We start from the raw sequence: 21,982 nt of genomic DNA, 5'->3' as shown, positions 1-21,982 counted from the left end.
TCTTTTGAGCAAGTTGGCGTCAAGGGCGCCGAGGTGGAGTGTCGGCTCAGGACGTCCGCCACCACAGACCCATTCCTCCACCCCCGGCATCTCAATGCGTCGAGCCTCACAAACTCACAAGTCCACGAAGCACGACAGTCCAGGGCAAAGTGGTACCATGATGATTTTCAGGCGAATCGTCTACTTGGAGCCGCGACGCCAGCTCGTCTCGAGGTCCGCTTTGGACACTGCCTGTGGTGCATGACCATTCCCTCCGTTGCCGCTGGGTACCCCGTTTCCGTTGCCACCATGACCATTGCCCGGACTGGCAAATTGCGAGATCGGATCCGTGAACCCGTTGGCCTGTTGATCCCGTCGTCGGCCGTTGGGCAGGTCCAAACTGGACGCGCTGCCCGTTCTACCGGGGCCAAAGTCGAATGCGTTCCCCGGTGCTCGGCCGACAGGTGCGGGCAGGTTGGTGGGTACACCGCTTGCTGTAGTTCGCGCATACTTTTGCGCCTGACCACTCGGGCTGGTTCCAAACGGCGATCCGGACCTCTCACCCCCACCACCGATGTTCAACCCGGCCACGTTGGGGAAGTTCTGCGGGCGGGCGTTGTACCCTGGGCCAATCGACCCACTCGCCCCCCTCAGAGGCGGGATCACGTTCCGCGATCCACTCCCGTCGTACCCACTATAGAGCGTGCCCGCAGACGCAGACAGCTGATCCACATGCGACCCATCCGTCAACGCCCCATACGTCGCCGCTGACACGCGATAACTCGGTCGATGACGTCGTGGAACTTTCCCGTCTTTCACCTTCTCCTGCGGATTACCGTGCATCTTCGATCCAACGCCCTGCTTGCGCTCGTAGTGGCGCTGCCAACCCTCGTGCTCGAACAGCGGTTGTGCGGGATATCCGTCGATGGTCACGTCCATCTTGGTCGTCTTGAGTCCATACCGTCGGCGTTCTTCGGTGGTCAGCAGCCACGGAGTGTGCACGTAGTCCGCGTGCAGGTTGCGCAGCGCCGGGATCCACATCTTGACATAATCGCCATGCGAGTCGTAGTCTTTCGCCTGCTTGATGGTGTTAAACTGCCGAGAGGCGCGCGGGTCGTTGCCGACACCGGCGACGTACTGCCAGTTGCCGTAGTTGGACGTCGGGTCGTAGTCGATCAGATGGGATTGGAAGAACTCGGCGCCGATGCGCCAATCGTACCCGAGGTCCTTGGAGAGGAAGCTCGCGACGTTCTGTCGACCGCGATTCGACATGAACCCCGATTCGCGCAGCTCGAGGATGTTGGCGTCGATGAAAGGGATACCGGTTCGACCTTCGAGGAGACGCGTCATCTCGTGCTCCGGTCCATCCTTGAGCGGGTTCCACTTGCGCCACCAACCTTCCTCCATCTTTTTGGCCGCCTGCCGAGGATCGGTGGCACGCTCGAAGCCGCCCAGATCGTACAGCAGATGGCCGAACTTCTCGGCGACAAAGAAAAAGTAGTCGCGCCACAGCAGCTCGAAGCGCACCCAATAGGTGTTTTGGTCCTCGCCAAACTTCTTTTCGTGCTCGTCGAGGGCCTCCCAGATCTGACGTGGCGAAATACTGCCGTAGGCGAGGAAGGGCGACATCTTTGTGCTGTAGGCGTGACCGATGAGGTTGTTTCGCGTCTGCTTGTAGCGGGCGGCGGGTGGGGGGTCGGCCTTGCCCCATCGGGACGAGTCGGCCGACTTGCCTCGAACGAAGTACCAGTCGAGACGATCCAGTGCTGAAGACTCGCCACCGCGCAGAGGGAAGGCCGAGGCGGGGTGTCGTTGTTGTAGCAAGGCGCTCGCTTCGAGTGTCGGTGGCAATTGCGAGTCGTTGAGCGGTGTAAGAAGGAAGCGGAGAATGTCGTGGAACGAGACCTCGCCTTCCTGCTTGTCCTTGGTCTCGAGGGCACGAGGTGCGAGACCATCGACATCGACCTCGTACGACACGTCGAGGGCGTAGTCGGGAGTGGATGGCACATTGGGAGGGAACGTCTTGAACTTGGCGGGCGAGTGCTTGACGGGGCGGACCATCTTGGTGCCCAACGCCTCGACCTTCTTGCGGAAAGGCGTAAAGACATCCGGGGTCTCGCTGCTTTCGAAGGGAAGGTCGGAGGGGTGGATGAGCGTCTTGCCGTGAACGAACTGCACGGGAACGCCACTGCCCTGGAGCTTTTCCACGATGGCGTTCTCGACATCGATCTCTGGGTACGTCATCTCCTTCTGAAGCCACACGCCTTCGACGTGTGTGCCTTCGGCTTGAAAGCCCTTGACAAGGTTGGAGACGACATCTTCTGGGAAGCCGAAGCGAATGAGCAAGTCGGAACCGACATTACGAAGGCGCGAACGAACATCGTAAACAGACTCCGAGACGAAACGAGTTCGGAAGCCACCGGTCTTCCAGAAACCGTACTCTCTGGTTCGGGCTTCTGGGCCCTTCCTGTTGTAGCCGGGCAGGCCGCTGAGCTCCATCTCTCGTTCGTCAAAGACGAAGACGGGAAGGAGGTAATCGGCGGTCGAGCCGAGGAGAGCTTCATCTTCGAGTTTGCTAAGGTCGACCGTCTTTTCTGCGGTCGAGACAATGGGCTTGGGCGTCTGGTGTGCATAGTAGAACAGAGGGTTGTCGTGAATGCGCAGGTCGAGACGGAGCAAGCAAATGAGGACGCTGCGGCCGACTTCAGAGCCCAGCGTGGAAGTGCCACCGTGCGAGGCGCTGGGTGACGCCGAGGAGCTGGAACCGTCCATTTTTGTGGTAGGCTCTTAGCTTGAGCAGCGAGGTGGTGATTATGCAAGACGAGCGAGATGAAGCAGAATCAAGACTGTCCACCGTCAAGGTGAATGAAGCAACAATAGCGACAGAGCGAAGTGACGGACGAAGATGGTAGCTGAGTCAGCCTCGATTGGTCGATGTCGAATCGAAGTCAAAGGAGACGGATCACTGCCAAGAATGTGTGCGAGTACGAGCCAGAAGCTGACTGATACGAATGAGAAGGACGAGGTGCTGGGCGACGATCGTCAAATGTGAATGCGGTCGAGGGATGCTGAAAGTCCAAGTCTGTACTGAAGCTTGGACTCAGCCCACGGAGCGTGTGTGCCAGCTAAGCAAGAGTATGATAGGGGTGGCAATCGAATGCTGTGTGCTGGAGCTGGAGACGACCGAGACTTGGTCGGATGAGCGACGAAGGTGGCGAGAGGGTGAGATGGGAGAAAGAAGGAGCGCGAATGCGAAGACGGATGTTTGCTAGATGGTCGTCGACAGTGGCGATCTGGCGATTCTACGGAAGTCCACGAAAGGGTAGACAGGAGCTGTTGTGCAGAGAAGGAACTGCGACAACGCCGAAGATGTCGAGACGACGTAGTGTCTATGGGTTTCGAGTCGATGATGATGAGGATGAGATGAATCGATGAACTGACTCGGGTGACTGTTCGCTCAGCGGGCCTGCTTGCCTGCTTGCTGAGTCTCGAATGTGAGATGAGCAGTCAGAAATTCGCCAGTCAGGAGCCTCAGTCCGTCCCTCAGCGACATCGTCACTCAGCACCAGGGCAGAGGCTCTGGCGATCGCGCACTTAATGCCAAACTGGCTGCTGAGAAGGGCGGCGGAAAAATGGGAGAAAAAGATTTGAATCTGAGTTGCACCGTTGGGTCTGCGTTGGCGAGGATCTAACAGCTTCTCCGAAAAGGGCGTCTTGCTCTCAGCTTCACACTCGACTTGGCCCAATGCGACGATAAAAGGAGGCCGAGACGGTCCCCTTACACCTGACAGAGGACAGCGCAGGGAGTCAGGACGGAGCAGATGGAAAGGTCTGAACGGAAAGGGACCTCGGTTCAATGGTACAGACAGACTGTCACGAGGCGAAAGCCGCAGCTTGGCACTCGAGGCGAGGCGAAGGAAAAAGAGCGGGAAATTGGTCACGGAAGCAACGAGAAGAAGCAAACAACCAAAAGTCGGCGGCAATCACAGTCACCGCTGCAGCCGCCAAACGAGGCTCAAAGAGACGCCGAAGCTCGGCTCACCAACCATTCTGACGCCTTTTGCCCTAGGCTCAAGGGGTGATCGGCACAAGACTCTGAGGCCTGGCTTGACACAGCAAGCTGATTCGCCTCTTTCGGGCACAATGCACTGGTTGAGAAGAAAAGATTAGTGAATGTGCATTCGCCGCATGACAATTGACATCACCAACACGGACCTCGTGCATGCCTGAGGTGGTCGGTGCTTTGCTAAACGACAAGTTCGGAGTCCGTGACCTCACTATATGGAACCGAATCCTCGGGATGGCTCGATCACCCTCGACAAACAAAGCGAGGGGGGCAGAGAGAGCTAGCAGGCCGTTCGCGTCTAGTCAGGCGGCCGTGACAGACGAGCAGGCGCCTTCCGATGCGACGGTCCGATCGAGCCAGGCCGCATCGCGTCGACGTGCAGCAAAAACGAGCTCTAAATTTACAGCCAGCACAACGCTTCCTCGTGTCCACCACGCTCGCATCCGAGCGCTGAGCTAATTTTGAAAGATTGAAAGCTACGTATGTAGCTCTAACATTGCAATGAAGTGGACAAAACCTCAGAGTGGCATGGTCTCGTCCGGCTGATCAGAGGCTCTTATGCGACTGACACAACACCAACACCATATGCAGATTCGGCCAAACGCACGCTCACTCTGACAATGTGAACAAATTGCTACGAATATGAATCGCTATCAATGAAGAAAGAATCTAGGGCGAGACACCAAAGCTCATCTTGATGCCCATCGCCGCGAGCTCGGCGACGAGGTACTTGAGCACATATGGCACGGCAACCACGTCGAGATCGCCGCCGGTGACATTGTTGATGACGTTGCTGTGCGGGATGCTGACGTGGGCCTCGACGCCACCGATGGGTTGTCGCTTGCCACGGAGCGGTTCGAGGCCCTGTTGGCGACGGACGTCATCCTCGGCCCTGCAAACGCGGCAGAATTCTCCATTGGGTCCCAGAATGGGCGTCGATCCTTGCGTCGTCACGTCAATCGTCGAAATGGCACCACCAGCACCGTTGCCCGTAGTCGAAGACGACGTGTCGAAACCCACCGACAAGAGCGACCCACACGTGCGACAGACGTACGACGTCGAGTAGTCCGAGCAGTTCATCAGTCGATCCTGCAGCATGTACGACGTTCCGTGCGCCAACAACGCATCGCGTTCCATCTCACCGAAACGGATACCACCAGCACGCTTTCGTCCCTTGATCGGCTGGCGCGTCAACGCGTGCACGGGACCCGTCGTTCGCACCTGGAACTTGTCGTTCACCATGTGACGCAAACGTTGGTAGTACACCACCCCCAGATAGATGTCCGCCCGAAGCTCCTGTCCCGTGATACCGGAGTACATCGGCTCGTTACCGACGTGATTGTACCCCGCCGCCTTGAGCTGTTCGCCGAAGAACTCGGTGGGCGTGTAGTCCTCGCTGAAGGTGAACGGTGTTGAGTCCTGGGCGATACCGTGCATCGCGCCTGCTTTGCCGGCGATCGACTCGATCAGCATTCCAATCGTCATTCGTGACGGGAAGGCGTGAGGGTTGATGATGCAATCGGGCTGCATTCCGCTTTCGGAGAACGGCATGTCGGCCGCGGGCCACTTCTGCGAGCATACACCCTTCTGACCGTGACGCGAACTGAACTTGTCGCCGATGACGGGCGCACGCGTGATGCGCAACATGATCTGCACCTTCTGACACTCGCTGTCGCCTCCACCAGAACCAGCGTCCGAGCCGAGAAGACGCACCGTGTCGACGTAGGCGTACTCGTCACCCTTGAACTTCTTGAACATGGTCTTGCCGCTCACCTCGTCCCAGTAGGCGCAGATGGGCTCACCCGCCAACACCTTCTGGCCGACGTAGGGCAGACCGTCCTGGTCGAGGATGGCGCGCTGCGCTTCAGTGGCACGCGAGCCAGGCGCGAACCCGAAGTGGAGGGTGGGCACGCTCGAGCTCGACTTGCCCTTGAGGTCGCGCAGGTCGATGGTCTCGGACTTGTAGACGGTGCCGTAGCCGAACCCGCGCTCGTGCGCACTCTTGTTGAGAATCATGGCGTCTTCCATGTCGTAGCCGGTGTACGAGATGACCGCAACGATGGCGTTGGTGCCGTTGGGGTAGTCGTCGAAGCCGTACTTGTTGTAGAGCTCCGGTCGCACCACGGGTGTTTGCGGTGTCTGGATGCGGTACAGCTTGTTGTCCGTCCTCCTGCTCACGGCGGTCGAGGCGGTACCCATCGTTTGCTTCATCATCTGAGCCTGGTAACAGTTTCTTGGGGACTGGTTGTAGTCCGAGAAAGGCGTGAGGTTGGCCAACACGGAGAGGATCGACGTGGGGGCAAGCTCGACGTGGGTCGACACACCGGGCACGACCTCTTGAGGGTCGCAGGCAATGTCGAGGTAGACTTGCTCAAAGGGGCCGACCATGTCGATCTTGTTGTTGTGGATGAGCCGCACGGGTCGCATCATACGAGCACGGCTCGAGAAGAGGTAGAGACCAGGGTACTGGCCTGCTCGAGATGTGGGGACGAAGCCAATCTCGAGGTCGAGAGGGACGTGGTGCAGGCCCTCGGTCTTCCAGATTCGCAGCGCAGTGGCCATGTGCTTGGCGAGCGATGGGGTGGTGTAGCCGAGGATGGAACCGTCGAGCTGGACCACAACGACACTCTCGTGCGCATTGGCGTTCTTCTGACTAGCAGCGCCAACAGCACCGACAGCGAAGGCAGCTTCCGTCATGCCAAGGCCGGACAGCAGCGCGTGGATGTGCGACACGTCCGGCTGACGGGTGGTCATCCTGCACGTATGCGAAAAGTGGTTAAGCAGACCACATGGCGAACCGTCTGGCGTGTGTACGGGACACAAGAAACCCCACGCTTCCGGGAGCAGCTTCCTAACCGACGTCGTCTTGAGCTCGGCGAAGAAAGCACCACGATGGACCGAACGGAAATGAGCGAGGTATCGCGCGAAGTTGAGCTTCTCAGCCATGATGGTGAAACCGGATGTCTGCTGCAAATCCAGACCGGAGGGCGACGACAGATTACCCGTGGCGAGGAACGAAGCAATCTTGACGCCAATGTCGATGTTGACCTTGGAGACGGTCTTCTTGATGTAGCGGGTGTCGTAAAAGTCGAGACCTTTGATCTTCATGCGGACGTCCCTTGCGATCTGAGCACGGATGTTGCCGACCGCCTCGTCGACACGCTCCTTGATGATTTGACCGACCAGGAAACCAGGCATGAGGATCTCGTGGTGCTGCGGCGAATCGGCATTGTCAGCGCACGACTCGCCGGCGACGAGCGAGTAGAGCTTCTGAATCATGAAGATGAGCATCTTGAACTTTTCACGAGGACTGTCGAGGTGGACGAGGAAGATGCGGTGGATGAGCTCGCTTCCGACCTGCGCATCGGTCCAGTCCTCGGGACAGCCCAGGACGACGCGGAACTTGGATCCGAGGTACTCGAGACACTGGTGACCCGACCAGAGGCTGTACTGCTTGAAGTTGCGCAGCAGCAGCTCGACACGGTCCGTGAGGAAAGTGTTTTCGAAGTCGCCCTGAACAATCGAAGCGAAGATCTCCTTGTCCGTAGCGTCGACGAGCGCCTTGAGCACCATGACCACAGGTACCATGTACTCCTGCTTCCTCCAGCTGAATCGCAGTGTCAGACCACCGTTGTGAAGGTAGTGGACGGCGTTGGTGACGCTGATGAGGTCCTCCTTGTGCAGACATCGGATGACGATGGCCTTGTTCGAGTAGCTTGGACCACGCTTCTCGAAACTGGGTCGTTCGATGGCTTGTGGACTGTTGGCCTTGGCGACGATGAGGTATCGGATGAGACGCTCGTTACCGTTGACCAGGAAGTAGCCGCCGAACTCGTTGGCTTCTTCGTGGTGAGCTACGAGCTCTCTGGATGACATGCCACGCAGGTTGCATCGATTGGATCGGACGAGGACGGGGCAGTTGCCCAACGCGACGATGTCGCTCTGTTCCGGGTCGCCGTTGACGCTCCAGCAGAGTCGTGCAGTGAGCTTTCCTGTGTAGGTGAAGAGCCTCTCCCTCGCCTCGGTGGGGAAGACCCTACGTTCGCGCACGCCCTTGGCGCGTTCGTTGACGAGCGGCTTGGACAGGTTGACGCTGTCCATGCGCAGAGTGATCCTGTTGCCGAAACCACCATTCGCATCTCCCTGTCCATCGAAGACAATTCTTGGCGGCAAACGGCGCAGACTCTTTTCGAGCAAGCCGACTCCCTCGTTGACGAACCCAGACACTGCTGCGGATGCTGGCGGGTCCAGCGAGGGGTCTTCCGCCCAGAGTGCATTGAACGACTCGATGTTTGGTGCGACGAGCTCGGTCAGCTCCGGCGCAACGAAGCCCTTGTCTGTTGGAGCCGAGTAGCGCTCTTGACGCTCGAGCGGGAAGAAAGTGTGTCGCTTCTTCCAGATCGGCTCTTCTGCATCGATGCCGGCTTCCTGTCGTGCCGCTTTGAGCGAGTTGGGTAGCGAGTGAACTGTGTCGGGTGGGGTGGAGGGCCCCTCGAAGGACGAGCGTGAGCTCGAGGAGCTAGCCGAGGACATGGAGCTCGACATTATCAGCCACTCGTGTGCGAGCTTCCTTCGTCAAAGGTGTTGTGAAGAAGCTTGTGGCGAGATGTCGCGTGTACAGTTGGGCTGAGAAGTAGGAGGGATGAGGTTGGAGTTGGGACGAAGGATGTCGCTCGAACAGGGTTCTGTGAGGGAGGCTCAGCCGCTGTCTGGAGGAGAGAAGAAAAAATCTCGAATGCACGGTCTGAAGCTCAAAAAATTCTCAAATTTTTCAGCTGTCCGCAACCCGGACCAAAGCGCTGCGCTTTTGCCTTTTTGGTCGAGAGTAGTCCTGCACACAAGTCGACTCTAACATTATTGAACCCGAGAAAAAATCTGGCAGGTGCTGTCGTCGGTCGCCATTGCTGGTGAAGGGCCTCGAGGTTGAAGGGGAATCACGATCAGATCAGGTATTGAGCAGACTCAGGCATGCCAGACGATCGAACAGTCCGAGAGCTTCCGATGAGTGATGAGTACAGTGTTTGGTAAAAGTACAGCTTCAGACAGATCACACCTCCCAAGCCTTTGCCTGCCCATCATCTCTCGGCAGACCCCTTCGATCCATTTCCTGCGAATCGCAATCCTTATCCGCGAGTCCTCCTGTCCCTGTCGCATGCTGATCCCGCAGCTTCTCCAATTCCGCATTGAGACTGATCTCTGTCTGACCGCGCATCCATCCATCCCTTGACTTCTTCAGCGCATTCAGGTCGCCCTGTTCGCCGACGGAAGCTACACCGTTCGTGTTGGTCTCGCCACCAGGCAGACCCATCGCTTTTCGCTTCTTGGCCTCCTCGCGTCGACGTCGATCCGCTTCTTCCGCCATCTTTCGATGTCGTTCGACCTCCTCCAGGATAGCTCGAGCACCCTTTTTGTGTGCGAGCTCGTGCGCGACGTGGATGCCGAGCGCTCGGGCGTCTTCGATGGTGGTACAGTGCTTGGAGGCGGAATAGCGCGACTCTTGGCTGCCGTCGAGGGAGACGACGATGGCGTCGATGTGAAGCATGCGGCCTTCTGGAGCGGGTGTCGAGCGGTCCACGATGCTGTACGATGTTGATACGATCTTTTCGGCGAGGGTGGCAGCGTTGGTTGCTACGGGAGGGTGTTTCGCTCTGGCTTTGGCCGCTTCCATCTCTTGTACGCCTGTGGCGAGGGATTCGAGCGGTGGACGCTGCGGTGGCGAGCGGACAGTCTCGCCGTCACCAGACAGCTGACTGGCAGGGATGGTGTGACCGTCCTTGATGAGCGGCACGCCACCGTTGGGCAGATCCGCCTTGGCACCTGCATCGCCCTGTGTGACAAAGTCATCGACGAGTTCGATGGCCTCGCTGCGCTGCCCTTCCACCTGATCGTGATCATCGAAGCGTGTCTCGACCCCCACTGGGATGGAACAGCCACCCTCGAGCTCCCTCAGCAGAGCTCGTTCTGCTTCAGCACGGAACGTCGCACGCCAGTCGCCGATGGAGCGGATCAACTCGCGAATGCGTGCATCCCTGTTGGTGGTGGGATCGGCACCCTCGGGTGGCGTGCGCACTTCGATCGCCAGTGAACCTTGTCCGACCGAGTGCAGCAATACGGGCGAGCTGAGAAAGGCGGTGACGCGCGAGTGAAGATTGAGACGGATCAGACCGGCCGCAGCAAGGATCAGGGCCGTGTATGGACCGTTGGGTGCATCCAGCTTTGCGAGACGGGTGTTGATGTTGCCGCGAACATCGCTGAAGACCAGGTGCGGGTATCGTCGTCGCAGCTGGGCTACTCGGCGTACAGAAGAAGTGCCAATGACGGACCCGACGGGAAGCTCGTCGAGCACCTTGTACGGCAGACCAGCTTTGACGACCAGGGCGTCTCGGGGGTCCTCGCGCTCGAGAACGGCAGCCAGCTCGAGACCCTTGGGCAATGCAGTGGGCACGTCTTTGAGACAGTGAACGATGGCGTCGACGGCACCTTGCTCAAGCGCCACCTCGAGCTCTTTTGTCCAGATCGCCTTGCCTTCACCGCCAATGACGTAGAGTGGCGATCGCAGGTTCTGATCACCTGCGGTCGACATGGATGTGACGGGGAAAGCATGTGGCCGCAAGGCTGTCTTGGGCGCGATGTGGAAGCCTTCGAGCAAGTTGCGGAGGAAGTCGAGATCGGTGCTGGAGTGCTCATCGCCCACTTTCTGCAGACGGCTCTTCGAAGAAGAAGCTTCTGGCGAGGAGCCATCTTGGCTTGATGCTAGTGTGCTGTCGAGTTGCTCGACTTGCGATCGGAAGAGCGGCGATGACCTGCCGAAGCGCGCCTCGAGCATGGCGCTGACATGCGAGCTCTGTACGAGCGCAAGCTGGCTGTTGCGACTAGCAAGGACGAGGGTGCAAGAGGGATCGAGACCGAGCTGGCTTTCGCGATCGGAGTGCAAGGGGTTGATGTTGGCCTCTTTCCTTTGCTGGTCGAGGATCTGGGCCTTGTTGAACTCGTGCGCCGAGGCGCTATGGGTGACGGCAAGCTCGTGGAGCGATGGCAGCGTGTTCGCAGTCGACGACGAAAGCATCGAGGACGATGTTGAACGAGAGAGCGGGGGTGTCTGCGCGAGATCCTCTGGTGAGCGGTAGAAGATGCAGCGAGAGTCGGTCGGCGGAAAGAGAGTCGACGCGGGAGCATCAGGCACGGGAGGGTGACCAGGAGGGAGCGGGTGCGACTTTGCATGTGGCACTGGGCACGAAGATCCATCGCTCCATGATGGTGCCGAGCTCTGATGGTCTATGCTCTTGCGGGCGGAGGTTGCCACCGCCTCGGTGTTGAGATCTTGCACTGGCGCCATGATTATGAGCTCTCTCTGCTGCTGCGAGCCGATGGTCTGTTGCGTTAATCCTGTCGAGAGGCGGGTGAAGCCGATGATGGTGAGAAGAGTCAGAGCTGAGTGAGCTCACGCGAGTGTTGCCACGACCTCTTCGACAGGGTCTCCCTTGCGGCCTCAACTACGCCAGCTGCGAAGAAAGTGATGTGCTCGGTTGAAAAGAGCCTTTGTGGAGTCTAACCGGGCTTTTCTCGCTCCGTCTCGTGATATTTTAGCTTAAAATTTCAGAAACGCCGGCTGCTGCCGGTTCAAGCTGATGAGGCGCATTTCTAATCAGCCGGCATTGCTTTGTCATGCTGCTGTAATGCAGGACACTCAAGAAGAAAAGTGACTTTTTCGAAAGTTTTGGGATTCACTTTTGAGCTTGCAGGTGGAGCTTCTAAGCACACTCCTTGAAGAGCATCTCCGTTCTCATCATCACATCCCACAACTCAGCCGCTCGCAATCATGGCCAAGCAACGCAAGAGGTCGAGGAACGATGCCTTGACCAAACAGACCGACCTCGACGCCGGTCGACAAGAGCAAGCCGTCCTAGGCGACAACTCGAACGCCCTTCCAGGCAGTCGAAAGAAGCGTGCGCCCCCACCGCCGGCGGCCAACGAGCTGGACCTCGAAAAGCTCATCTTTGGTGGCTCTTCCTCGCTGCTCTCCCAGCCCTCGACGTCGGCGGCCCGCGCCACGGGCGAAGATGCTCTCCCGGCCACCAGCGATGACGAGGACGACGCAGACCCGGGCGTAGCAGACGGGGACCTCTTCATGGTCGACACAGCTGGAAACGACGACGATGGTCAGCTGCTCGACAACCAACCCGATCCCTCCACCTCTTTCTCGCACAGCGACAGCGACGACGACGACATCCTCATCTCTCGCATCGCCGACGCCTCCGCCGGTCCCAGTCAGCCTTCCCTCCCCAAACCCAAACGCACCAAACGCTGCGTCTGGACAGACCCAGACGACGCCGCACTCACCATCGACCTTACGCGGAACACCAACCTCGCCGCCAACGGCTCGCGCGTCGGCGTCGCCCGTCTTCGACGTCTTCGCGAAGAGGTTGGCGAAAAGCACATCTCCGGGCTCGAATACGAGCTGCGTCTGCGGGCGCAGTTCGAGAAGCTTCATCCAAGGCCTGGGTGGGCAGCCTTCCGATTGACTTCGTTGCCCGCGCCTGAGGAGGTGGAAGCGGATGCGGTGATTACGAACGAGGATGCGTCTAGGTCGATTCACGATCTGCTGCGCAGCGACACGGGGCTGGTTGAGGGTTATGGAGGGTCTCCCAAGGCAAGAGGTAAGCTGCGTGCAGGGGAGATCGAATTGGATCGTCTGAGGAACGCCAACGACTCGCAGTCTGCTACCGCTATCGCCGCTTCGGAGAGCCTGCCGGGCATCGAGATGGTTCGATTCCATCCCAGCCCGCGCGCCTCCGTCCTCATGACAGCCAGTCGCGATCGCCGCGTGCGACTGTTCCAGATCGACGGCCACGCCAATCCGCTCGTCCAGACAATTCACGTCCCCGACCTGCCGATCCAGCATGCGAGCTTCCACCCTTCCGGAGCATCCGCATTGATTGCGGGCAACCGACCTTTCTTGTACGCGTACGATCTGCAAGCTGGCCGGGTGGTTCGGTCGGTCCCCTGGCGTGGATCGGGAGGGCAGACGGAGGAGGAGGCAGAGTTGAGGTTGAGCGATGCGAAGTTCCAACCGCACACGATGGAGGAGGGGAACCGGTTGTTGGCGATCGGCGGGCGGAGGGGAGCGGTGCATCTGCTGGATTGGGGAAGGAGTGGTGCTGCGGGTGGAACGCGCATCGGTGGTGTGCGCATGAACTCCCCTCTGGCGGGTTTCACCTGGGATGCCGCGTCGGTGCTGGGTGATCGCGGGACAGGCATCGGCGTAACCGGAACGGGCAAGGACGTCGAGCTGCTCACCATGTCGACCGAGGGCAGCGTCCATCTCTGGGACATCAGGAACACGGGGATGGAAGTAGGCTGTTCATCCATCTGGCACGATCCCGGTTCATTCGGTGCCAAAGGGTTGGAGGTTTCGCCCAACGGCAAGTTCTGGACTGTCGGCAGCGATGGTGGTATCGTCAACGTCTACAAGCGACCTCAGGAGAGCTACACCTCGGACTTCCTCCCTAGCTCGATGGCGGGCGAGGAGGTCGGTGCGACCTTCGGAAAGGTTCCCGGCGGCAATCTTGATCCTGTCAAGACGGTCGAGAATCTCGTTACCGCTACTACGACGATGCGATGGAATGCGGATGGGCAGATCCTGGCGGTTGCATCGAGGAGTAAGAAGGACGCGTTGAGGCTGGTGCACTTCCCTTCGATGCGGGTGTTTAGCAACTGGCCGACCAGCGGTACACCGCTGGGTAGCGTTAGCAGCGTCGACTTTAGCGCGGGTGGGCAGTATGTGGCGATTGGAAACACCAGAGGAAAGGTGCTGCTGTATTCGCTCAGGCACTATCTGTAGTTCGACGTCATGCAACTCTTCTCAAGTACATATCACTGTCAGTGGTGCTCGTGTGTGTGTGCTTCTATATGCGATCTCAATTGATACGTGCCTAAGCGCTGACATGAAAGTATCTGACTTCAGCAACAATGATCGCGATCCCGATGACGGTACTCGGCCCCACAACCACAGCGCACCATCTCAAGAACTGTCCCGCCCTGACCCTGATTCCTCCCTGTTTCAGCCCGCCCAACCACAGCAATCCCGCAAGACTGGCCGCAAACGTGCCGCCCAGCGCGCCGACATTGCTTCCGAACGCAATCGAGTACTGGGCGACCTTCTCGATCAACTGCTGATCGTTGGTCGACAGATGTGCTATCCTGGCTGCGAAGTAGGGCGACCGCACCGATTTGGTGAGGAGGATGGTGGCGCCGATGTTGGTGCCTCCGATGTTGCAGAGGACAATGCCGAGGAACGAGATGAAGAAGGCGGTGGGGACGTAGCCGGAAGAGCAGACGCGGCCGAGACCCGAGGAGAGGATGTTGATGAACCCAACGTGCGCCAGGGCTTGGACGAGGATGAACATGCTGAACGCAAAGGGGAGGAGCGGGAAGGGCAAGCGGGACAGCACGATGGTTACGGTGGGGAAGATGACTGTGAGGCGGTGGTGGAAGTGAATGAGTCGCCGGAGAAGGTTGCGACTGCGTGCGGGGGCAGGAGCCGTTGCAGTGGCCGTGGAGGAGGAAGACGAGGGCTCAGCACGAGAGGCGCTACCGTCCGCAGCAGCGGGCAGCGTCTTGAGTTCGATCTCCTCTACCTCCTTGGCAGCTTGCTTGGATTTGACATCGACTGTGCCGTTCGCGTTGTCCTCGTTTCCAGCTTGTGGCGCGACTCCACTGTCCACTGACCCTTCGCCCGCCTCCTCCGGCTTGCTCTTCTCTAGCCGCGACTTGCGCCATCTCAGCCAGTCCGCCACGCCGTCTCTGACAAAGCACAACACCGCTCCTGGTACCGCAACTTCGAACACTTTGACTCCGCCGATGACTGAGGTGCCCACCAGCGTCGCTAGCGTAGCCGCCATGACAATGCTGCCAAAGATGGCGCCCGTCTTGTCCACGAGCGCAGCGCGGGGGTCGACGTCCGGTCGGATGATGGTCTCGGGGATGTAGATGAGCGGCTGCTTGCGTTTCTTTTTCGGGGCAATGGGTGCGATGGAATTGGTTTCAGATGCTGGTGTCGTGCCATTGGCGGTGTTGTTGGCGTATGGACGATCCGGAGTAGCGGCAGCGCCATTGCCGATGGTTTCGAGCGGCGCCGAGGAGCGTTGTCGGATCTGAGCACCCTCCGCTTGATTGCGGATACGGCTCCCGATGACGGGGACGCTCTCTGCGATCTTTCTTATCGTGGACTTTTCGCCTCCCGCTTCGTCTTCGTCCTTAGACTTCCCCCCGTCTTCTCGATTCCTGAAATAGATCATCATCGCACAAAGTCCTCCTACAGCAGAGCCGAAAGCAGGCAGCACCATGTAGGCGGTGTAGGTGATGAAGTTGACATCGAATCCGGTAGCGATGACCAGGTTCGTAGGATTGGAACTGACCAGCACAGCAGAGGAGATATTAGCGGCAACGAACTCGGCCCAGATCCAGGCGTCCGGTGGGCTGATACCAGCTACGCGGGTGAAGTAGACCAAGAAGGCGGTTCCTGAAAGAATGACGGGATCATTACCGACCAGCACGCCGGCGCCCCAGAAGAAAAAGTAGAGGAGCAGATAGAGCGTCTTCCCCTTTGCCTCTTTGCCCTTTCGACCAGCCTTGAGACAGATGAGAAAGGCGAGGAAGCGAAGTAGGCCTGTAGCGTCGAGGCTGATGGCAATGTAGGCAAGGGAGATGAAGAGCGCCAAGACATCGTATGGCTCGATGCCGTCTTCGCCCACGATGCCCTGCCTGACCTGTTCTCCACCAATAGTCGTCGTTGCGAGCAGAACGATCACGCCGATCACAGGTGCGGAGACGTGGTCGATGGTGAGATGCATCGGTCGTCGATCGTTACGCTCGTCCTGGCCGAGCTCGCGTTCGACTGCATCCTTCTCTTGCTCGTCAGCGTCGGGTGGTCCTGCCAATGCCAGCCAGATCTTGCGACCGTTTTGTCGAAGGAAGCTTGCAATCGGAGCGGGTATCGGAATGCGTATCGGGTGAATGACAATAAGAGAGACGACGGCGAAGACGATGATGGCAAAGACGCCAAAGCCGTTGAGGGAGGTACGGGTGCTGTCGACGGTGACTTGACCCGCACTTTCAGCACGCTTGCTGATGAGGATGGGATCTTCCATCGTGAAGGACCGTACCCTGGCCGGACGATGCGAGTCGCTTGAGGATGGTGGTGATGGTCAAGAGGTGAGGCGTGACATTGCTTCCTGTGTAAGCAAGAGGTCGTCACGATAGTAGACACCGACTGCAGAGAAGGGGAGGTTGATGTCTGAGAACGATAAAGTTTAAACGTTGGCTCCACGTGCGTGTAGCAAGCAGTCTTTGCTTTCGAGTTGGCCGGCGGTTGAGTTTTTTGGCAGGGTGGGCTGTGCTCGGATTCCTTTTCGTCGGCTTCAACTTGACCGAGCGTGTATATCTTCCAGACCTTGAGATCTATGACGAAGCTTGTCAGATAGGCATGCTAGCCCGAGCATCGTCCTTGCTCGGTCGCAGTGGCGGTGCTCGGCCATCAATCGCGCGAGTGCCGCGATGCCGGCCCCTCGAGCCATCGCTTCAAACGGTCCGCCATGCATCCTCGAAACGCGGTGGCTCTTCAAGCCGATACATGCAAAGGCAGAAGAACGATGTCTTCGTCAAGCAGCGTGCTCGACCATCGAAGCCTGGAAAGCAAGACTATGACGAGCAAGACGATATTGCAGCATCTGCGAGCGGCTACGTCGCCCGGTCTGCATTCAAGCTGTTGCAGCTGGACGATCGATACAAGTTCTTGCGGCCCGGGCGTGTGATTGTAGACCTGGGAGCTGCACCCGGCGGGTGGAGTCAGGCCATCGTCGAGCGCACTCGTAGGAAGCCCAACGCTGGGATGCCAGTCTTTGCGTTCGATCTGCTGCCAGTGGTCGATATCGACGGAGTCAATTCCATTCGGGGCGACTTCCTCGATGTGGCAATGCAGGACAAGCTGAGGAAGATGGTGCAAGATGCCACGCTCAGCAGCCAGAGCCAGAATGTCGCCTCGACGGAGACGGAAGGATATGTTGATGTCGTAGTGAGCGATATGATGGGTGAGTATGGATGGGCTCGAGGGGAAGTCTGCTGATCGTAGGCACTGACGCTGCCTTCTCTTTCGCCACAGCCAACACGACTGGCAATCCCATTGTCGACACCGAGGCATCTCTGGAGCTCTGCAGGGCGGCAACGGTGAGTGAGCCTCCCCCACTCGCTCCTTGAAGGCCGTCTCACTGGTGCTAATGCTGACTCGTCTTCTGGTGGTCTCGATTCAACAGAGCTTCGCCATGCGTACGCTCAAGCGGGATCATCGCGTGCCGCAGGCTGGAGAGCGAAAGTCACCGACATGGATGGCGTCCAAGTCATCGGTGCTGGTGATGAAGTACTTTATGTCTCACGAAGCCGACCTCTTCCGCAAAGAGGTGCTCGAAACGCAGTTCCACTTTGTCAAGGCGGAAAAGATGGAAGCCAGCCGCAAAGAGTCGAGAGAGCAGTTTTGGATCTGCATCGGCTTCAAAGGTGCTCACATCAGCAATCCATGACCAAGCACAAACAGCGTGGGAATAGGATGTGACTGACCAGAGAGAGACTCTGTCATGTTTCGGTGAGGCCGTCACGATTCCAGCGGTCAACTCGGCTGGACCCTGCACCCTCTTTTAGGCGCCGTGCAGCGGAGAGCGCGTGAGAAGGCCGTGGGTGTTGGTTGCGTTGCTAAAAAGGGGTCCTTTGAGGCTTGCCAGCAATAGAGACTCCGATAAGCTCTGGTTGCTCTCCCGTCTCGCTACTCTCATCACGCCCCTCACCATCCCTGATCCCATCGTCCGCGCCGACGCTACGCCCACCGACCGCTACCAAGCTATGGCCACCACATAGCGACCTTGTAGCGCTTTCCGCCTTGTGAAGATCCCTAGACACCATGTCGTCCGATACACGCCCATCGCCTCGCAGGGCCGGCTCCTACATCCTCGTCTCCTCCTCAGCGCCCCTTGACGAGTCTGCACCGGTACCTCTCGAATATCCTCCACGCTCCAGGCCAAGGCTCTTCTTCCTCCTGCCTTTCGTAGCTGCTCTCGATATTGCGCTCGCCTTCACTCTTGGTGTTCTCGTTCTGCGCCAAGAAGCAAAGCACAATGACTCGGACGCAAGGCGACCTGGTCATCCACCAACCCAAGATCCCGTCATATCCAGCTCATCCTTCGTCCCGGCTCCTCAGCTAGACGAGGCGGCATGGCAGCGCCGCAAGATTGTGCTCTTGGTCATTGCCTTCTCCATGACTCGCGCCTTAGCTTATGCCATGGTCGGTTTTAGCAAACATATTCGTCAGCTCGGTGTGACTGTAGCTGCCATCAGCATCCTCAGCACGCTGTTCTACGTCTCCATCGCTAATCTTCTCTTCCAGGCGAGAGGCAAGCCGGACATTCTCGCGACGCCGCCCCCCTTCTGGTCAAGCTTGGTATCCCCGGACCAATGGCGCTGGCCACACGCAGTGAAGCACTTCAAGCCGACCATGTCCATCCTTGTCGGCGCAGAAATGGCGTTCACAGTCATCGAGTGGGTGCTGTTCATCGCTGTGGTTGGCGTCAAAGTTCCGCCCGGCGGCAATCCTGCTGAAGCGAAACGATGGGCCAGAGGTCTGGCGGACGATCCGCACTATCAACGTGGAGCGGATGCGCAAAGTCTGTATCCTTCCGACGATGGGGAAGAGACAGAGGAAGAGACGGCACGAAATGTCGAGAGGAGCACAGCTGTCAATGGTCACGCCGTCCAGGATTCGGAGACTCAAACGAGACCGCAGCTTGCCTCGCCCATTTCGACTCTGTCGAGGAAGCCGACGGACGGAAGCGATCAGCCTTTGCTAGGGGCCACTTCGTCCACGCCCCAAGGCTACGGCAGCACTCTCAACGAGCCGAGAACACCGCAAGGCCCCTCGCATGTACACCAACCCTCAGCGACACACTCCCAAGCAAGCATCCGAAGCACACGCTCACCAGTCGCATCCACCACATCAGCGCAGGGCATGAGTCGAAGCGCGTCCGCTCGCTCGGGCATCTACTCAAAATCACCCGGCGCCGCCGAGCTCGGCGGTCCTCATCGACACTCAGAGGCCATCGAAGACGAGGACGCTGATGGGCGGGATGAAGAGGGCGACGAGGAGGCAGAAGGTAGCGATCCAGACGATATCATCGACATTACACCGAACCGAGCTGTTGCGCGTAAGGAGGCACGTCTGCGGCTTGCGCGGGCAGCGCTGCCCGAGAGGCGAGCCTCAGGTGGCACGCTGTCGACGCTCAACATCTTTGGAGGCGGTGGCGGTGGCAGCGGTGACACCTCTTCAGCCAGGTGCGGCGACGGCGAAGCAAGAGGACCCAACGTCTTCTCGGATGAAGCAGGCAGTCCCGTCGCGCGCAACTCTCGACAAGACCCGAACTCGGCTGCTCTCCTGCCCGTCATGAGGGACGCGACCGGGTCTGCAGACACGTCCATGCAGACCTCGACGTCCATGACGTTCCCATCCAGCAGCAGCACACGCACCGTCTCGACCCAGTCCAGCTCGATCAAGAGCAAGATGAAGCTGCCGAGGTGGTTGAAGCGGAGCAAGAAAAAGTAGTAGCCTGCATTCGCACTTCATTGCTTCCCTCTCCTGTCACGACCGATGTACCATATACCCGCAAGGAAGAGGATGGCTTTACCACATCGTGACATCTGCACTGAGACACCGACCAGCGGGACCCTGAGGACCCCGAATCGAAACGACCTGCTCGGCTGTGTTGTGTGGAGATCGCCGTTGAATGAAGTGACATCTGCAAAGACGCCATCGGCATGTTCGTTCGGCTGTGCGGAAGCAAAAGACGTCAGCGCCGCGCTTCTGTTCGCGAATTGGAGAAGGGTGCTAAAGTCCGCAGACCCTGCTTACCGTATCTTGGCTCAGTAGATCTTTTCCTTTGGGATCGCCTGCGCTGAAAATTGGCTCGTGCTTCGGACCCACGCCAAAAAGCTGAGTGCAATCCGGCATTCATCTTCTCTTCCTTGCTCCTCAACCCCCCCTCTCTCTTTCCTTCCTCTTCCTACATCTGCATTGCTGTTTCTCTGCAGCAATCTCTCCAAGATACCGCCGCTCGCCGCCAACACATCGCTACGAGTGCTGCGCGCCTCGACAGCTCTTCTCCCCACCATCCCGCGATCGCCGCTCCTCAAGCTGACGCCCTCCGCCCGCACGCCCGTCGCTGCTGCCGCCTCTCGTCTCCAGCAAACCACCACGCACTTTTCCACCAGCTCCTCTGTCAGCATGCCTCCCGTTGCCAAGCCGTCCTCTACGCACTATGACATGGTCGTCATCGGCGGTGGATCGGGCGCCATGGGTGTTTCGCGCCGTGCCGCTGCCTACGGCAAGAAGGTCGTCGTCATCGAGGAGGACGGTCGACTGGGCGGTACGTGCGTCAACGTCGGCTGTGTACCCAAAAAGCTCATGTGGCACGCCGCCGACATCGCCGAGCACCTCAAGGAGGCGCCCGAGTACGGTTTCGGCGACGTGGTCAACAAGCCCAAGGTACCCGCGTTCGCGTGGAACTACTTTGCCGAGAAGCGAGACGCCTACGTTCGCAAGCTCAACGGCATCTACGATCGAAACCTCGACAAGGATGGCGTCGAGTATCTGTCGGGACACGGAAAGCTCACGGGCAAGAACGAGGTCGAGGTGACGATGCGTGGTGAGGACGGCAAGTTCACGGCTGGAACGCACAAGGTGACCGGTGACCGAATTGTGATCGCTACGGGTGGACGACCGATCATTCCCTCGGACGACAAGATTCCCGGTGCCTCCCTGGGTGTCGACTCGGACGGCTTCTTTGCGTTGCGCGAGCAACCCAAGCGCGTGGTCGTCGTCGGAGCCGGTTACATCGCCGTCGAGCTCGCCGGCGTGTTCAACACTCTGGGTTCGGAGACGCACCTGCTCATCCGCCGCGACACCTTCCTCCGTCCGTTCGACCCCATCATCTCCGAGACGCTCCAGGAGTACATGTCCAAGACCGGGCTCAACGTGCACAAGCAGACGAACATCACCAAGGTCGAAGGCACCAAGGGAGGACCGTTGACGATCCACACGGACCAAGGCTCGACCATCGAAGCCGACTGCCTGCTGTGGGCCATCGGTCGTCGACCCAACACGGACAACCTCGGACTCGACACCGCCGGCGTCGAACTCGACAAGGGCGGCAACATCATCGTTGACAAGTACCAGGAGACCAACGTATCCAACCTCTTTGCGATCGGCGACATTCAGGGCAAAGCCTTGCTGACCCCAGTGGCCATCGCTGCGGGTCGAAAGCTCAGCAACCGTCTCTACGGCCACCCAAGCCTGAAGGACGACCATATGGACTACGACAACATCCCCACCGTCATCTTCTCCCACCCCACATCGGGCACTGTCGGCCTCAGCGAACCCGAGGCGATCGAAAAATTCGGCAAGGACAACGTCAAGGTTCACACGTCCAAGTTTGTCAGCATGTACTACGGTATGTTGGAAGAAAAGGCACCGAGCGCGTTCAAGATGGTCGTGGGTCCAGGGGAGAAGGTGGTAGGACTTCATATTGTGGGTTTGGGAGCGGATGAGATGTTGCAAGGCTTCGCGGTGGCGGTCAAGATGGGCGCTACGGTCAAGGATTTCCAGGAGACATGCGCTATTCATCCCACCAGCGCAGAGGAGGTCGTCACCATGGTACCTAGCACGAAGAAGGCCTGAGTGGTCGGACACAAGTTGTTGGCAAATGATATAGATTTGATCTCTAGCATCCCGTGATCTCTGCCTGAGGATGGTGCTGATTGTTGGCGCTTCTTCATCAACGCAGTCGGAAGCTCAAGTTCTGGTCATGAGTATCATTACATCCCTGCGTGAAATCATCAAAGTTC

At 58.7% G+C, this 21,982-nt stretch overlaps 7 protein-coding genes across 7 annotated transcripts; 3 read left to right on the top strand and 4 right to left on the bottom strand.

Moving 5' to 3' along the window:
- Positions 1-180: 180 nt before the first annotated feature.
- Positions 181-2,751, bottom strand: PSEUBRA_004154 (DNA photolyase, FAD-binding/Cryptochrome, C-terminal; the record flags this gene model as incomplete). The annotated part of the gene is made up of 1 exon (XM_016437700.1): positions 181-2,751. The coding sequence occupies one exon, from the start codon at positions 2,749-2,751 to the stop codon at positions 181-183; it is 2,571 nt and encodes an 856-aa protein (XP_016291259.1).
- Positions 2,752-4,714: 1,963 nt separating this feature from the next.
- Positions 4,715-8,590, bottom strand: PSEUBRA_004153 (RNA polymerase, beta subunit, protrusion; the record flags this gene model as incomplete). The annotated part of the gene is made up of 1 exon (XM_016437704.1): positions 4,715-8,590. One exon carries the CDS (start codon positions 8,588-8,590, stop codon positions 4,715-4,717), a length of 3,876 nt encoding a protein of 1,291 aa, XP_016291258.1.
- A 502-nt stretch (positions 8,591-9,092) lies between these two features.
- Positions 9,093-11,381, bottom strand: PSEUBRA_004152 (Porphobilinogen deaminase, N-terminal; the record flags this gene model as incomplete). The annotated part of the gene is made up of 1 exon (XM_016437706.2): positions 9,093-11,381. The coding sequence occupies one exon, from the start codon at positions 11,379-11,381 to the stop codon at positions 9,093-9,095; it is 2,289 nt and encodes a 762-aa protein (XP_016291257.2).
- A 483-nt stretch (positions 11,382-11,864) lies between these two features.
- Positions 11,865-13,886, top strand: PSEUBRA_004151 (WD40/YVTN repeat-like-containing domain protein; the record flags this gene model as incomplete). Its single annotated transcript, XM_016437717.1, has 1 exon — positions 11,865-13,886. One exon carries the CDS (start codon positions 11,865-11,867, stop codon positions 13,884-13,886), a length of 2,022 nt encoding a protein of 673 aa, XP_016291256.1.
- Positions 13,887-13,977: 91 nt separating this feature from the next.
- On the bottom strand, positions 13,978-16,194 carry PSEUBRA_004150 (Arsenite/antimonite efflux pump membrane protein, ArsB; the record flags this gene model as incomplete). Its single annotated transcript, XM_016437701.1, has 1 exon — positions 13,978-16,194. One exon carries the CDS (start codon positions 16,192-16,194, stop codon positions 13,978-13,980), a length of 2,217 nt encoding a protein of 738 aa, XP_016291255.1.
- Positions 16,195-16,529: 335 nt separating this feature from the next.
- On the top strand, positions 16,530-17,619 carry PSEUBRA_004149 (Ribosomal RNA methyltransferase FtsJ domain protein; the record flags this gene model as incomplete). The annotated part of the gene is made up of 3 exons (XM_016437727.1): positions 16,530-17,133; positions 17,205-17,269; positions 17,356-17,619. 3 exons carry the CDS (start codon positions 16,530-16,532, stop codon positions 17,617-17,619), a joined length of 933 nt encoding a protein of 310 aa, XP_016291254.1.
- Positions 17,620-17,993: 374 nt separating this feature from the next.
- On the top strand, positions 17,994-21,815 carry PSEUBRA_004148 (Pyridine nucleotide-disulfide oxidoreductase, NAD-binding domain protein; the record flags this gene model as incomplete). Its single annotated transcript, XM_059465232.1, has 2 exons — positions 17,994-19,657; positions 20,171-21,815. The coding sequence occupies 2 exons, from the start codon at positions 17,994-17,996 to the stop codon at positions 21,813-21,815; spliced, it is 3,309 nt and encodes a 1,102-aa protein (XP_059321494.1).
- Between the last annotated feature and the right edge of the window lie 167 nt (positions 21,816-21,982).

The sequence above is a fragment of the Kalmanozyma brasiliensis genome (genome assembly GCF_000497045.1).
Source record: "Kalmanozyma brasiliensis GHG001 unplaced genomic scaffold PSEUBRA_SCAF3, whole genome shotgun sequence".
NCBI classification, from domain to species: domain Eukaryota; kingdom Fungi; phylum Basidiomycota; class Ustilaginomycetes; order Ustilaginales; genus Kalmanozyma; species Kalmanozyma brasiliensis.
The sequence above is the reverse complement of the archived record's forward strand: the minus strand, read 5'-3'. Positions and strand labels throughout refer to the sequence as shown.